Raw genomic sequence first — 14,815 nt, forward strand, 5'->3', positions numbered from 1 at the left:
TGCTCCAAGCCCCTGTGTCCAACCTGGCCTTGAGCACTGCCAGGGATGGGGCAGCCACAGCTTCTCTGGGCACCCTGTGCCAGCGCCTCAGCACCCTCACAGGGAAGAGCTTCTGCCTAAGAGCTCAGCTCAGTCTCCCCTCGGCCAGGTTCAAGCCATTCCCCTTGGCCTGTCCCTACAGGCCCTTGTCCCAAGCCCCTCTCCAGGTTCCCTGCAGCCCCTTTAGGCACTGGAGCTGCTCTCAGGTCTCCCCTTCAGGAGCCTTCTCTTGTCCAGGCTGCCCCAGCCCAAAGGCTTCCAAAGGGGCATTCCAGTGAAATCCCGTGATTTGATGTGTGGCTTTGCTTTGCTGGGATGTAGAAGGAACGGGGGACAGTTGGCTAAAACTCGGATGTTGTTTTCCTCTCCACCAGATCAGCCATCCAAAGGGCCATGCTCACATCTGTCCTCTCTTAGCTCCGCGGCTGGAGGTGCCCACACGGACTCCAACGGCGCAGCTTCCGAGACAACGAGGGTGCTAAGGAGGCAATCCAAGCCTGTGGTATCCTTTCTTTAACATCTCACAAGGGTTTGATGGCTGCGGGGTAGAGCGGTGTGAGTAGTACACCTGGGTCAGGCACACGAGGCTTGTTCTCCGTTCATCTCCATCACAGCTCAGCTGCCTTGGTTGGAGATGGATGCAGTGCTCCTCTGTGTGGCAGGAGGAGAGCGATTCCTGTCTGCTGTCCATTGCGCTGTGGAGCTAAATCAATGCTTGGGAGGGACCTTGTGGTCCTCTGGCAGGCCTGCTTACACAACAGCAAGCCATTATTGCTTGTTCTAAAGAGCAATACTGAAACCCCAGCTGTCACAACAAAGCAGAACAATGCCTCGTCCTCGTGGTTTCTGCTTTCTTGGACTATTTACTGATGTTTTCCCATGTTTCTTTCCTTAGGAGATGACCGAGAATGGCAGCCATCAGCTGGTGGTAAAGGCCAGGTTCAACTTTAAGCAGACCAACGAGGATGAGCTCTCCGTTAACAAAGGAGACATTATTTATGTCACCCGCGTTGAAGAAGGGGGCTGGTGGGAAGGGACCTTGAATGGAAAAACAGGCTGGTTCCCAAGCAACTACGTCAGGGAAATCAAATCCGCCGGTAAGCACATTGCTTCCAAGGGCTGATCGAATGACAGCGCTGTAATGCAGTGGAGGGCCTTGTGCCTTTGGGAAATTGCTGCTATTTATTAAGGGCCATTTGCATCCTTAAAGCATCCTTCCTAATGGAAGGATGAATGAGGCCAGAACGTGAAGCCTAGGCTTGTGCATGAGTTGTTTGAGAGCTGCTTCTCCCTGTTCCCCGTTCTATTGCTCCTTGGGTGTTGCCGGAGGATGCAGCCAGAGATGGCTGCGGTGGTCCCCTTTGTCCTGGGAAGCCGCCAGGTTATTCCAGTGCCTGAGCACGGAGTTAGCTCTTTGTTAGAGACCTTGGTCAGGAGATGTGTTTCTGTTTGATCCTGCTGTTTCTGGCAGTGCTGGAATGGATGCTCACGGTCCTATCCAACCAACACCACCCTGTGGCCCCAGGGAATGGTTCCCTTTTGTCCATAGCAACGGCTGGTTTCACATAGTGCATCGCCCCCCCCAGATGCATCTTCTGCTGTGATACTGAGAAAGGAAGAGGGAGGTATGATCCATGCGGTGACGTCTGCCTTCGTTGAGCTTTGTCTTGAGTGTCCTTCCCATTTCTGCGGTGTGATTTTAACCACATGTGGGGTGGTGATGCCAGGAAGCAAGCCCCTGTCGCCTTACGTATCCATTCAAACCGCTCACCCCCTTGTGCTTCCGAGGCCATTGTGTGACAAAACACTTGTTTCTTTACCAAATTCAACTTAATTCCTTAATGTGCCTCGAGGGTTTACCCCAGACAGAGACCTGTTGTGTGCTCGGTGCTGGTTTTATGGCTCCGGATCAGCCCTGGCCTCTAACACGTGGTCTACGAAGCGTACAGCCCCTTTAGACATCCTTGCTCCCACACTTGGAAGCACAAAAGCAAAGGAAGGAAGACTAAAAGCAATGATTGCTCAGAATTAGGCCAGGTTTTGTTTAATTCTACATGAAAAAGTCACTGTTAGGATAACCCATCTCCCGCTGTTTCCCCCTGGGAAATGCTGTCTGAGCTGGAGCAGGCCTTGCAGCGGGTTGAAGCCTTGTCTGGCACAACCCGGGAATCACTAATGAAGGCAGTGCGGAATGGTATTGAGAAAGGAGAGCAAACATCAGTCCTGTGGGGGAATCCGATGGGAGCTGCGTGAAAGAACAGCACCTCATTGAAGCCAAGGGTGAGCCTCCCGTTGATCCAGATGGAGGACCCCATCCCTACAGCTTTTCCCTCCAGATCCTCTCTCCAGCACCCATTTCACCTGGGAGGAGGCTTTGTTCCTTCGTTCCCCTGCTCTCTGCTTGCTGAGGACACGTGGCTGGGTTGCAAATGACGGATGCAGGGGTGGATGCTGACCCCCTCCTGCCCCAGGACTGGGGGCTGCAGCCGTGGGGAGCTGCTTTCCTCACCTCCCAAGTGTGGGGCTTGTCTCTCTGAATGGAGTTTATCAGCGGTGTCTGTACCTCACTGTGCCCTAAGCGTGCCCTTTGGGTGGGAATGACGTGCTGAGCGGAGCAAAGCTGCTCCGAGGCTTTAAATGAGGCACAGAGCTCCCGGCTGGAAGTGACAGGGAGCTCTGCAAGGGCAATGATTAGACAATACATCCAGCTGTGCTTTCCAGGGGCTGAATTTACCACTTCAAGCCTCTCCCGTGCTATCGGTGTGAAAGTAATTGCTGTCCGTGAGACTTAGCAATGCAGAAGGAGGTTTGCTGATGACACCCGGCTGTGTAATGCAGTTGACACGCTGGAGGGATGGGATCCAGAAGGACATGGGTAGGCTGGAGTTCAACGAGGCCAAGGGCAAGGTCCTGCCCTTGGGTCGGGGCAATCCTAGCACAAACACGGGCTGGGGGAGGCTGGATGGAGCAGCAGTCGAGGGGCTTTGGGCAAGGGCCTGTAGGGACAGGCCAAGGGGAATGGCTTGAACCTGCCCGAGGGGAGACTGAGCTGAGCTCTTAGGCAGAAGCTCTTCCCTGTGAGGTGCTGAGGCGCTGGCACAGGGTGCCCAGAGAAGCTGTGGCTGCCCCATCCCTGGCAGTGCTCAAGGCCAGGTTGGACACAGGGGCTTGGAGCAAGCTGCTCCAGTGGAAGGGGTCCCTGCCCGTGGCAGGGGTTGGAGCTGGAGGAGCTTTAAGGTCCCTTCCAACCCAAACCATTCCATGATTCGATGATTTCCAGGTTTATTCAAATCTGCCTTCATTCAGAGAAGGATTTTGCATCACAAATGATGTGGGGGTCAGGGTCCAGCCCCTCGATGGGTGTTGGCATCGAGTGCCTTGTGAATCACCTGGAACACAACGCCGGATCCAGCATTTCTGATAGACAGCCAGTTTTAAACCCCGGATTTTGTGGGCTGGTTGGAGCCACGCTGTAGCTCCAAACAGTGCCAGACACGGGGCTGCTGCCAGGGATTTCAGAGCAGACCTGTAAGGGAGCTGGCAGGGGCTGTGCGGTGCTGCTGGTGCTGCTCACTCGGCTGCTGCACTGTCATAGAACGGTTTGGGTTGGAAAGGACCTTAAAATCATGCAGTTCCAACCCCCTGCCATGGGCAGGGATGCCTCACGCTAGACCTTGTCACCCGTCAGTCCCTGATGGGTGAAATGATGTCAAGCATCCCTGTGGCCCCCTTCAGATGCGCAGCTTTGGGCTGCTCCTGGCTCTTCTGAAGCAGGCAAACCACCCTGTGGCTGAAGGGCTGCGCTCGCGGGGGTGATGCTGTGTTTGTGGCGCTGACTTTTCCTGCTGCGACAACGCGAGCTGTGCACTGTCATTTACTGATGTATTTTTCTCTGTGCAGATAAACCGCTCTCTCCCAAAGCATTAAAAGGACTTGAAAGCACTCAGCTGACAAAGAATTATTACCCGGTGGTAAGTTCCAAAGTGCTGAGCGTACATTTTAATAAGTAGCATATTATTAGGCTCCTGAAGTGGCTTCTTCCCTTAGAAATCATTGGAGCAGCTGGTAACAACTGGGGATGTGAGTGTAGTTCAATGTGGTTGTTGCCGTTCCCTTGATTTAGGGCTGCCGAGACAATGAATGGAAGTTGCTGCAAGATGTCAAGAGGAAAGACTCTAGAGATAACGCAGCAGAGGTGGCAGCTTTGAGGTGGATGTTGGGGAACGCAATGTCTCTGTTCCAGTCGTTGCCGTGGGCTGCAGGGTGTTGATAAAGATGGGCAGATAATGGCAGGGCATGAAGGAAGCCAGATTAGGGCTCTGATTGGGGGTGTTGATTGGGGGTGTTACACCCCCAGCTGCCTGCCCTGCCTGTGCCTTAGAGATGGGGCAGCCCCACAGCTCCCAGCCTGGCTGGTCCCCTGGGCCGGGCTTCGGAGCTGGGCTATGAACTGGGGCTGCAGAAGGCATGGAGGAGCCTCCTCCACCAGCCCCAGGTCTGGCAGAGAGGGGCAGGCGCCTTCCTGCAGTGTAAGGGAGTTGAGACGCCTGCATATGGACGTCCCTGGCTCTCCGTGCCGCAGGTGGGACGTGCTCGTCAGCATGTCTAAACGTGTTTCAAACAAAGTGAAGCAGAAATGCTGGTCCAGGGCCACCTCCTCTGTCCCCAGAGCTCATCCACACCGAGAAACCCGAGTGCTGAGCGGCAGCGTGCAGGCAGGGGTGTCCCAGGGATGAACTGGCTGCAGAGAGGTGAACTCGGAGCTGAGCTGACGCTGCGGTCACGCTATGCCAGAGAAGGAGCAGCCGTTAACGCCTCCTTTCCAGCCCTCCCCTAGTTTCCAAAGTCAGATCCCTAGGTTGGACTCCCAGGGCTTTCCTGAGCATTCTGGGGTCTGCGGTAACAAATGTAATCTCTGGGTTTGAAATGAGCTTCCATGCTTTTTCCCACTCGGAAGCTGATGTCGTGTTCCTGAGCTGCTGGCACAAGGATGTACTCAGTGCTGTGTCTCTCACCCTTAGGTGTTGCAAAACATTCTGGAAACAGAGCGAGATTATGCGAAGGAGCTACAGTCACTTCTGGGAACTTACTTAAGACCCCTCCAGTCTTATGATAAGTAAGATATAAGGGCATCCGAGGTGCAGAGAACCCCGTAAAATGGACCAGAGTTCATTACTTCCCTGCTTACGGATGTTTAGGGCTTGCTGCTGCTCTTCTTGTAAAGCCTCACAGCTTCTCCATGAACCACAAAAGCCCCCACATTGTAGTTCCTTGCTCTTCCCTGCTCCTCAGAGGTGGTGCAGGCATCGGGCTGTGTTCGAGATGGGCAGATCCTCCTGTTGAACCCTCTGTGTGGCTGTCGCAGCATGCGTGTTCCCAGTGCATGGCTTCTCCCCTTGCCATCTGCCTTGGTGTGACTTCTCAGCCCCAGGGGGTACCTCCTCATCCTCTCTTCACTTGGTGCACGATGCCCTGTATTCTCTGTGGTCAGACTGCCTCTCACTAGATCAAAACTGCTGCTGGGCAAGAAGTGACTCCCCTGTTCCTGCATTCCAGCGTTCCCATCTGCACAGCTACCGGCTTTAAGTACCTTCATGCTTGGGAAGAGCACGCTGCCATCCCTTAGGCCTCAGCAACACCAAGGGGGAGCGTTGCCAGGGCTTACGTGTGGAATAAGCTGATGTGTTTCCATCCACACGCCGCCCTGTGCTTACCCAGCATGCTGGTGCCTATCAGCACATTCCCATTGGCGGTCTCACCCTGGTGCAACATCTTCACCTCCTGCTTATTGCTTCAGCTTCAGTCACTCTTCCGAAGGTGCCATCAGCGACCCTGTCCTTGTGTCTGCGTTTGGGGCTGGGGTCCCTGTGGCCAAACACGCTGCAGGGGGACCGGGTACTCCCGAGCATCACAGGCAAAAAGCAGACGTGGTCCGGTCTGGAGAGATGGGGCAGTGGTGTCTTATGGCCTTTGTATTTAAACCTCTCCTCCTTCCCCAGATCTCCATGTGGGACATATTCAGCTGTGAAAACGTCTCGAGCTCTCAGCGTTGTAGGCAGCAAATGAGGGTGGTATGAGAGGGACTCTGGGGATGGCTCTCTCAGAAGCAAACACATAAAGCTTTGGCTAGGAAGAATCCATCTCTCGTGAGGAGCTGAGAAAGTTGGGGCTTAGGCTGGGAAAGTTGGGGCTGTTCAGCCTGGAGAAGAGAAGGCTGCATGGGGACCTCATAGCAGCCTTCCAGTACCTGAAGGGGGCCTATAGGGATGCTGGGGAGGGACTCTTCATCAGGGACTGTAGTGACAGGACAAGGGGTAACGGGTTCAAACTGAAACAGGGGAAGTTTAGATTGGATCTAAGGAGGAAATTCTTTCCTGTTAGGGTGCTGAGGCACTGGAATGGGTTGCCCAGGGGGGTTGTGAGTGCTCCATCCCTGGCAGTGTTCAAGGCCAGGTTGGATGAAGCCTTGGGTGGGATGGTTTAGTGTGAGGTGTCCCTGCCCATGGCAGGGGGTTGGAACTGGATGGTCTTGAGGTCCTTTCCAACCCGAACTGTTCTATGATTCTAAGGAACAAAGCAAGCTCTACCCAAGGAGCAGCTCTGTAGGACCCTCCTGCCACAGGGAACCGCACAGCGTGAATCCCTGCAGACAAAGCTGTCTGTGTCTGCGTCCACACCTCCCTCCCCACCCCTGGCTGAAATCCCGTCTGTCTGTGCCTATTAGACAGCTAAACGTCGGAGGAGATTAGTGTGATTAAGTGATTAAAATCCAATTAAGATAATCCTTGGCAGCAGGCATCTTCTCCGGGAGGCTGTGGTCTGTAGCACATCGCGAGGTTTGGATTTTCCTACGTCTGATGGTGTAGCTGGGGAAGGAGAAATCCCTGGGTCTTTCTGGAAGGACAAATAACCATGGGGGTGCTCCCTGGAGCAATCCCTCTCTGATGCTCCTTGTTGATTTGATTCTTTTAGGCTCAGTGCTGTGGACATCGCGTCGTTGCTGGGAAACATGGAAGAAATCTCTGCGTTCCAGCAGACACTGAACCAAGCCTTGGAAGAAGTTGCAAAGTAAGCTCATGCCGTAGCACTGAGGTGGTTAAGCTATTAAACTGCAGCTAAAAATAATAGAAAGACCTGTTCGTTAATGCTCCTCCTGGCTGCTGTCTTAGGCTTGTTAAATAGAGCAGGGAATAACAGGATTGAGGGAAGGGAGGAGAAGCTCTGACATTTCTACTGTTAAGGCGTCTGCTGAATGAGAGAGTCCCAGACCTGACCTGGAAGTGTACCTAGACCAAAGATGCAGACACAAACAGGGTGGGAGACCTGGCAGGCAGGAAGATGGGGATTGCCAGTGAGCAAAGAGCAGGTTATTAAAGGTGATGGTTTCCCACAGGGAAGCTGGCAGATGTGTGCAGCCTTAGCCTGGCCTCTCCTTTGGAAGGGCTGAAAGGAGATGGGGAAGAGACTGAATATTGGGAATACTGGGTATTCCGCTCCGTGCTGCAGTTATGTGGTGCCTTGGGAATGTCCCGGTGCAGCAAGTGGTTCCTGGGCAGATCCCTGAGGGTGCTGTAGGTGCAGGGTGCAGAGCAAGAGGCTTAACGTGATGAGTTGGTGTCCATAGGCTCCCCGAGAACCAGCAGCGTGTGGGAGGCTGTTTCATGAACCTGATGCCCCAGTTCCGCTCCCTGTACCTGACCTACTGTGCTAACCACCCCTCAGCAGTCAACGTGCTCACACAACACAGGTGAGTGATGGAGGAGGAGATGGAGGCTGAAATCCTGCCTTTAAGAAGTTCCTTTTATCATTAACACTTGGCTTCGTGTGGCTTCTGACCTGTAGTTTGACAATAGAGCAAGGGAATAACATGGGATCCTGCCGATGGGAAAACTGCTGGGGCTTTGGGCTCTTAGCTCCAGCATGGACACAACTTGTGCTGCTTGTGTTCACAGGTCCTGTCTGCACATACAGGACTCTTCAGTAGAACAGAGGCAATCTCAGCCCATGCAGTAGCATCTCCTCTGATTGTTGCTTGCTAAGGACAGAGATGCTGTTTCAGACCCACTCACAGGGGAGTGTGTTCCCGTATGGCACTATGGTGTGTGGAGCACATCGTTGCAAAAGGAGGGTGGTTATCAAGTCACCCAGAGTCACCTGAGTTGTCAATTGAGCTGCTATTGAACCACAAAGTTGATTTGCAGGGTCATTGGTACATAGCAGTAATAACGTCTTTCTTCATGTCCCACTTGAATTTGAGTCATGTCATGCTAAAGAGCATGCCAAGCCAAAAGCCTACATCTGTGTCACCCCTAATGCACTTTAGCTGTTCTCCCTGCAGTGATAGGAAAGCCAGGACCCCTGACCACACTGTTTAAGCCTTTCCATTCAGCAATGGGAACTCATAGTATATTTACTTACCTCCCAAAATCCAGCTTTGATTCAGCCTAACGCAAAGCCTGACTCCTGTAAATGACTCACTCATGTGGTTCCTCAATCTGACCCCTTTCCTTCCATCAATCCAAGAACCAGCTTTGGCAGATGTGCTGACACACAGAGGCCGTGTGTTCCGGGGTGATGTACGTGCTACCACCTGCATCCCAGCGCGCTGCTGCAGCATCCTCCAGCACAGCACCTCCCCTGCATCCCTGGGGAGCAGGGTCCTGCTCGGCTGGGAGCTCGCAGCTCCCTGCCGGGTCTGTGGTGCTGAGATGCTCAAAGTGGGAGGCTGAGCTGCCTTGGGAAAGGCAGAGCCCTGGCCATGAGGAGAGTGTGGGAGGCAGCAGAACACAGCCCTCGGCAGTGGGGAGCCCTCCTCCTCCTTGTTGTTGTTGTCTCTATTTATAGTGATGAGCTGGAGAAGTTCATGGAGAGCCAGGGTGCGGCCAACCCCGGCATTCTCATCCTGACCACGAGCCTCAGCAAACCCTTCCTGAGGCTGGATAAATACGTGACGCTGCTGCAGGAGCTGGAGCGGCACATGGAGGTAGGTGGGATGCGGGGGGCTGCTGGGCAGGATGTGCCCCTTGGTGCTGCCCCCCCGCAAGCTGCTCTGCCCATTGAGCACCACATTGCTACAAGTACTTAGTACCCCTCCAGGGGGGTGTCCCAGCTCCAGGAGGCATTAGCTACCATTCAGATTGGAAGTGGGGAAGCAGTGGAAGGGTCTGGGGGATGCTGTAGGAAGGCATCGCCTGCTCTTTGCTCCAGCCCATCCTCAGAGATGGGCTATTTCCAGCACAAGTAAAAGCAGAGTTGAGGGTCAGGCCACAGCTGGTATTTATTTGCACAGCGGTTAATAAATCACTGTTTTTATTTCCATTTCATGACATTCCAATGCCGCTTGCTCCCAGGCACATTCCCAACCCTCACCCCAGGCTTGTGCTCCATGGTGGAGGCAGAGGTAGACCTGGCAGCCGGGGCCGACACTGGGCAAGTGCCTGGGAGCAGGGGGAGCAGCAAAGGGACACAGAGACCCTCAGCAAGTGGCAGATCTGCTTCAGGATATGTCTCCCCCCCTCTCCTGTAGAGATCTCTGTTGCTGGAGCTCTGCTCCTTGCCTGTGGATGCTGCTGCATGTAAACCCCGAGGGTGGGATAAGGAGGCGAAGGAAACAGAAGCAACAAAGTCTGGTTTCAGCTGGGTTTGCTTTTTCCCTCTTCCAGTATTAATTACTCAGCCCACTTCACCAGGGCCATTCATTGCACATCCCAGCCAGCACCCCCCATGTGCTGGGCTGCACCCCCAGAGCGTGAGCACAGCTCAGGGAGGGGATCCTGCCCCTCTGCTGTGCAATGGGGAGAGCCCCCCTGCAGCCCTGATCCAGCCCTGGGGCAGCAGCACAAGAGGGACGTGGAGCTGCTGGAGCGAGGCCAGAGGAGGCCATGGGGATGCTGTGAGGGCTGGAGCAGCCCTGCCCTGGAGCCAGGCTGAGAGAGCTGGGCTGGGGCAGCCTGGAGAAGAGAAGGCTCCTGAAGGGGAGACCTGAGAGCAGCTCCAGTGCCTAAAGGGGCTGCAGGGAACCTGGAGAGGGGCTTTGGACAAGGGCCTGTAGGGACAGGCCAAGGGGAATGGCTTGAACCTGCCCGAGGGGAGACTGAGCTGAGCTCTTAGGCAGAAGCTCTTCCCTGTGAGGGTGCTGAGGCGCTGGCACAGGGTGTAAGAGCACTGTATGCACCACAGACCTGTCCTGCTCTCACCCAGCTTAGCTGAGCTGCAGGGACTGAGCTGAGCGTGGCTGCAGCCACCATGCCCGTGCAGAGACAGCGTGCTCTTCACAGGATGCTGTGTGGGATTCAGCGGTGGATTCAGGGACACACACATCACCTATTCCTCTTAGTTTCTAAGCTGAGTGTGGGAGGTTTGTTGCATGAATCAGTAGGGTTGAGGTTTAAGCTGTGATGCCGTGGGAGGAGGATGGATGTGTTCAATGCAGATGTATGCAGTGTGGAGTGTACCAGAGCATTCCCTCTCCTGCTGCGCAGCTGGAAACAGGGTAGGTATGTTCAGGGCAGTCCTCATCCCAGATTCAGAGGTGAGCAATCCCTGGCAGCTGCAGGGACTGCTCCATCACAACCTGGACACCTTAGGATTTGCCTGGCGTGAAGACTGGATGGTGAAGAGCTTATGTTGTGGGGCCCTAGATCCAGGGGAAGGTGCTAGGAGAGCACTGGCATGCAGCTGCAGTCAGAGATAAGGGGGCAGCATCCTGCTTTCCCCTCCCTAACCCACGAGGTCTCTGCTCCCTTCAGCCTGCGGGTGAAGCTCCCATTGATGCTCATGGAAATGGTACCCTTGATGGGGCAATGGCTACAATACCATGCATGCCAATGGGAGTTTCCTTCCTGAAGGTGAAGCCAGCAATCCGCCCTACACCTCTGCCTGGTTTCATCGATTTTCTTTGCAAGCTGAGTTTGTCCTGAGTAAAATCACATCTATTCTTGCTGTGCCCACTTTACACTCATTAAATTGGTATTAATGAATTGCATGGTTGCTTTAAACCACGTCCCATTGAACTGCGTGGTGAGGAAGGTACCTGGGAGGTTTTGTCCCCTCCAGCAGCCCCTCTGTGGGCTCTGCAGCCCTGGGTGCCCTGGGGCAGTGGGTGCTGCACAGGGTGATGATGCTGATGGTGGTGGTGGCTGAAGGCTTCTTCTCTCCCTTCACTAGGAGGCGCATGCAGATCACGAAGAGGTTCTGAAAGCCGTCACATCCTTCAAGTCCCTTGTGGTAGGTGGCAGTTCTTAAAATAGCGCGCTCCGTTTCAGGGCTGCGTTGAATGAGTCAAGCCTGACATTTGTCTCCTCCATTAGAAACAAAATAAGTCTTCTGGAATGGAAAAGATGGGGTTTAAAGCATCTTAATCTCAAGTCTCAAGCCCTAGAGCTGCCCCTCTGGCTGCGTGTTCCCAGCAATTGCACCCCGGCTCCGTGGTCCCAGCCGGAAGGATGAAGGGATGAAGGATGCTCAGTGTTCTCCGCGGCAGAAAGCCACGTGTGGGTGGTGGTGGTGATGACAGGGTCCCTTTCATGTCCTTTTGCCTCCATACCCTGATCATTTGCCACCTAAAACCAGTGCGCTCCGTGCTCACTGAGATGAGCTGTGAAAGGTTACCAGGGCTGCCTGACTCAACTGCTGGTGCCCATCGAGTGACTCTTGGTTTTGCAGAGGGTTTTTGCTCCATGGGTGTCGGGAGACCTTGACCATATTGCAGGGACTTTGCTGTGGGGAACAGCGCAAGCAAAGGGCTGAGTCCGAGCTAACAAACCTATTCCTGTGAGCTGTGTTACCTGTACCCCTCCAAGTCCTGCTGCACTGAGAGGAAAAAGAGGGGGAAAAGCCACCCACGTGCGCAAAGCTTTTACCCAGCAAAGCTTTTCTCAGTTGTTAAGGAAACTGTAGTCTCTCTCACTTTGTAGCCTGAATACCTTTCACTACAACCACTCCAGATGTGGTCCAACTTCCTTCCTTAGCACTGCAGATGCAAGTTTTTCGATGCTTAGCAGTGCAGATAAAAGATGGGGAGGAGAAAGTTCATAGAAAACAGGAAAGGGCGATTATGTTGCATTTACTTAGAAACCCAGCTCCCCTTCCATTCGTTCTGGTAGATAATAGGGGAATAATTCAGTGAAATTACAAGGTGATGTTAATCTACAGGAGTGCTCGTAAGCAATGGATGGGTTTACTTGAAATGTGCACTTGGGTGCTGAGTAACTTAATTGTGAGATAACTGAAGAGGTCCAGTGCGGATCTGAGGTCAGATGGGCAGAGATGCCCCTCGTGACAGATGCCTGGTCCCGTAGTAGGACCAGGGAGGGACCATGGAGCTGCTGTGGTTTGCAGTGGTGCCTCTGCACAGACTGCGATGCACTGCTGTGGATTTCACATGGATTTGCATCCTGGGAATGTTGGATTTGGAGCTGCAAAACCAGAGGAAGCCCCCGCAGCTTGGTTCAAATGTGTGCTTTCAAACTAGCCCTAGTGCAGCGTCTCACTTTAAAGATCTGGGTAGGCAAAGAGTTTGTATGAAACTGAACTGGAAAAGGAGGAAAATCTCTGCCAGGAGCAGGGCTTTGGAAAAACCCAAGTATCTGGTGAAAACCGAGCCCGGGTTTGGCTTTGCAGCAGCTTTCCCTTGGCAGAGGGTCAGTTAAAGCAAGTTTTGCTTGGGTTTGCAGGACTGTCTGTTCCGTCAGTGCTGTCCTCTGCTTGCGGAGAGCTGCTGAAGGACTGGCGGCTCCATGGAGCTATTCCAGTGCCCAGCTGCTGAGCATCAGTGCAGTCCTTTCAATTACAGCACCTTCTTTTTGTGCTGCTCTGCTGGAACACCGCGCCAAGCCCTGCTGCTGGGTTTGCAGATTCTGGTTACAAAACACCCCCCCCAACTGATTCACAGGGGTTTTGCATTGCTGCAACTAAAACTCTCTTTGCTGCTTGGGCAAAATGGGCAAAACCTCTGTGAGCAGCAGCAAAGGCAGAGACTTGTCACCCTGTGGCTGTCTTGGGTTAGGAAACTGTGACTCTGTGCTCTCAGAGGTGGGACTGGTCTGGAAAGAAAAGCTTGCTCAGTGCAGGGTGCATGTTTGGTGACATTTTCGTGTGTTCATTACTTCACAGATCACTAAATCTGCAACCGGCTCTGTGTAATAGAACCCAAGCAGGTTTTGCCTATCCCTTGACATGACCAGCCCTGAGCCCGTGTGGTTGGTGGGAGCGTTGCTGGTGAAACCGTCTTTGTTGGGATGGTTTGAGTTTGCTCCTGCCCTCTTGGCTAATGAAGCCCCCCCTGCCATTCCCAGGCACAGTGCCAGGAGCTGAGGAAGAGGAAACAACTCGAGCTGCAGATCCTTTCCGAATCCATCCAACGCTGGGAAGGAGAGGACATAAAAACGATGGGAAGCATCATCTACATGTCCCAGGTTATGGTGCAGTGCGGGGGAAGCGAGGTGAGTGCAGTGGTCCTCCTGCTGCCTGAAGGCATTGTGTCCAAATACCCCCTTGCTCACAGCATCAGGCAGCAGCTACTCTCACTGCAGGCCAGCAAAGCACTGACAAGCAATGCTAATAAATCATTTTAGCCAGAGAAGAGCTGTGCAATGGGACTGTGCATGTTGTTGGAGCCAGGCACCCCGGGGGCTTAGCTTCAGGTCTTTGCTGACACACTCCTCAAGCAGAAGCATCTCAGTGTCATATAGCACGTTCATTTCCCCCTTTCCCCCCTGTGACTGACTCTGAGAAATGAGAGTGACTTGGAAGTGTGCATTACCATAACCATTTTGCACTTCCTGTGCCCGCTGTGACGTCCCACTCCAGAGCTGGCTGTGCTTTGGAAATAGCTGGAGGGATTCCTGTGCTGCTGGTCCTGGAGCATCCCACCACAGACCTTCATTGATGCTGTTAAAGCCATGCACACTGCATGTTTGCTGTGGGAAAGTGCCTGTTCTCACTGAATTCCTGGCTTGCTGTAGCCAGTATTCCCCAGGAAGGGAAGAGCTGTAAAACAAAGCCCTATAGGGTCTGGTCCCAGAGTCTGGTTTGGCATGTGAGATGCTGAAGGACATAAGGTCTTAGGAGGCAGTTTGAAATGACTGGGAGAGGATTAAGCAGGCAAAGATGTATGCAGGGAAAAGTAGGACAGCAATGAGATGCTGTAAAGAGGAAAAGCCACAATAACAGGTATGGGGGGGATCTCTCCCAGGCTGTGATTCCAGCTGCAGCAGGTCCAGTTTGCTGGAGGAAAACACTTGGGAAGCATTGCAGGCTGGCCTAACCTACACTCATGTCCATGCAGGAGAAAGAGGAGCGCTATTTCTTGTTGTTTTCAAACGTTCTGCTGATGCTGTCTGCAAGCCCACGGATGAGTGGGTTCATCTATCAGGTAGGCACGCTCTGTTTGAATTGGAAGCTGCAAGGCGTTGGGTGTGAGGGAGGAAATCAGATAGCTTCTACCAAATTCAACCCCCTCTGCTTCCTTAAACCTCGCTGGTGGCATGCAAGTGTGCCAGGCTGGGAACTTGGGTTTGGTTTTACCAGGACACTTGGTGCCTTTGTTCTGCCAAGTGGTTGAACAGCATTTGGTAGGTGAATGCTGTGAAAGTAGGAAGGAAAACCTTCATAGCATGGTGGCCTGCGGGCTGTCCTCAAGAAGGATGTGGATGTGAAGGTGTCCTGACCCAGCCGTAGGGCTTTGCCCCCCATGATTTCAGTGTTGTGCCCTCGCTGGAGAATATTTCACTACTATAAAGCCCTCTGTAAAAAGCTCAACATTTCCTCTCCATGG

At 53.5% G+C, this 14,815-nt stretch overlaps 1 protein-coding gene across 4 annotated transcripts in view; it reads left to right on the forward strand.

Moving 5' to 3' along the window:
- ARHGEF6 (Rac/Cdc42 guanine nucleotide exchange factor 6) overlaps nt 1–14,815 on the forward strand; it is a 39,363-nt gene that overhangs the window by 13,257 nt on the left and 11,291 nt on the right. For all 4 annotated transcript variants that reach the window (XM_065689166.1, XM_065689167.1, XM_065689169.1 and 1 more), the window contains 10 exons: nt 414–541; nt 935–1,136; nt 3,940–4,010; nt 5,061–5,155; nt 7,012–7,107; nt 7,664–7,786; nt 8,884–9,022; nt 11,206–11,265; nt 13,335–13,481; nt 14,327–14,413. In XM_065689166.1, coding sequence (XP_065545238.1) covers nt 414–541; nt 935–1,136; nt 3,940–4,010; nt 5,061–5,155; nt 7,012–7,107; nt 7,664–7,786; nt 8,884–9,022; nt 11,206–11,265; nt 13,335–13,481; nt 14,327–14,413 — 1,148 coding nt within the window. The remainder of the gene's footprint in view (nt 1–413; nt 542–934; nt 1,137–3,939; nt 4,011–5,060; nt 5,156–7,011; nt 7,108–7,663; nt 7,787–8,883; nt 9,023–11,205; nt 11,266–13,334; nt 13,482–14,326; nt 14,414–14,815) is intronic.

The sequence above is a fragment of the Lathamus discolor genome, chromosome 9 (genome assembly GCF_037157495.1).
Source record: "Lathamus discolor isolate bLatDis1 chromosome 9, bLatDis1.hap1, whole genome shotgun sequence".
NCBI lineage: Eukaryota > Metazoa > Chordata > Aves > Psittaciformes > Psittacidae > Lathamus > Lathamus discolor.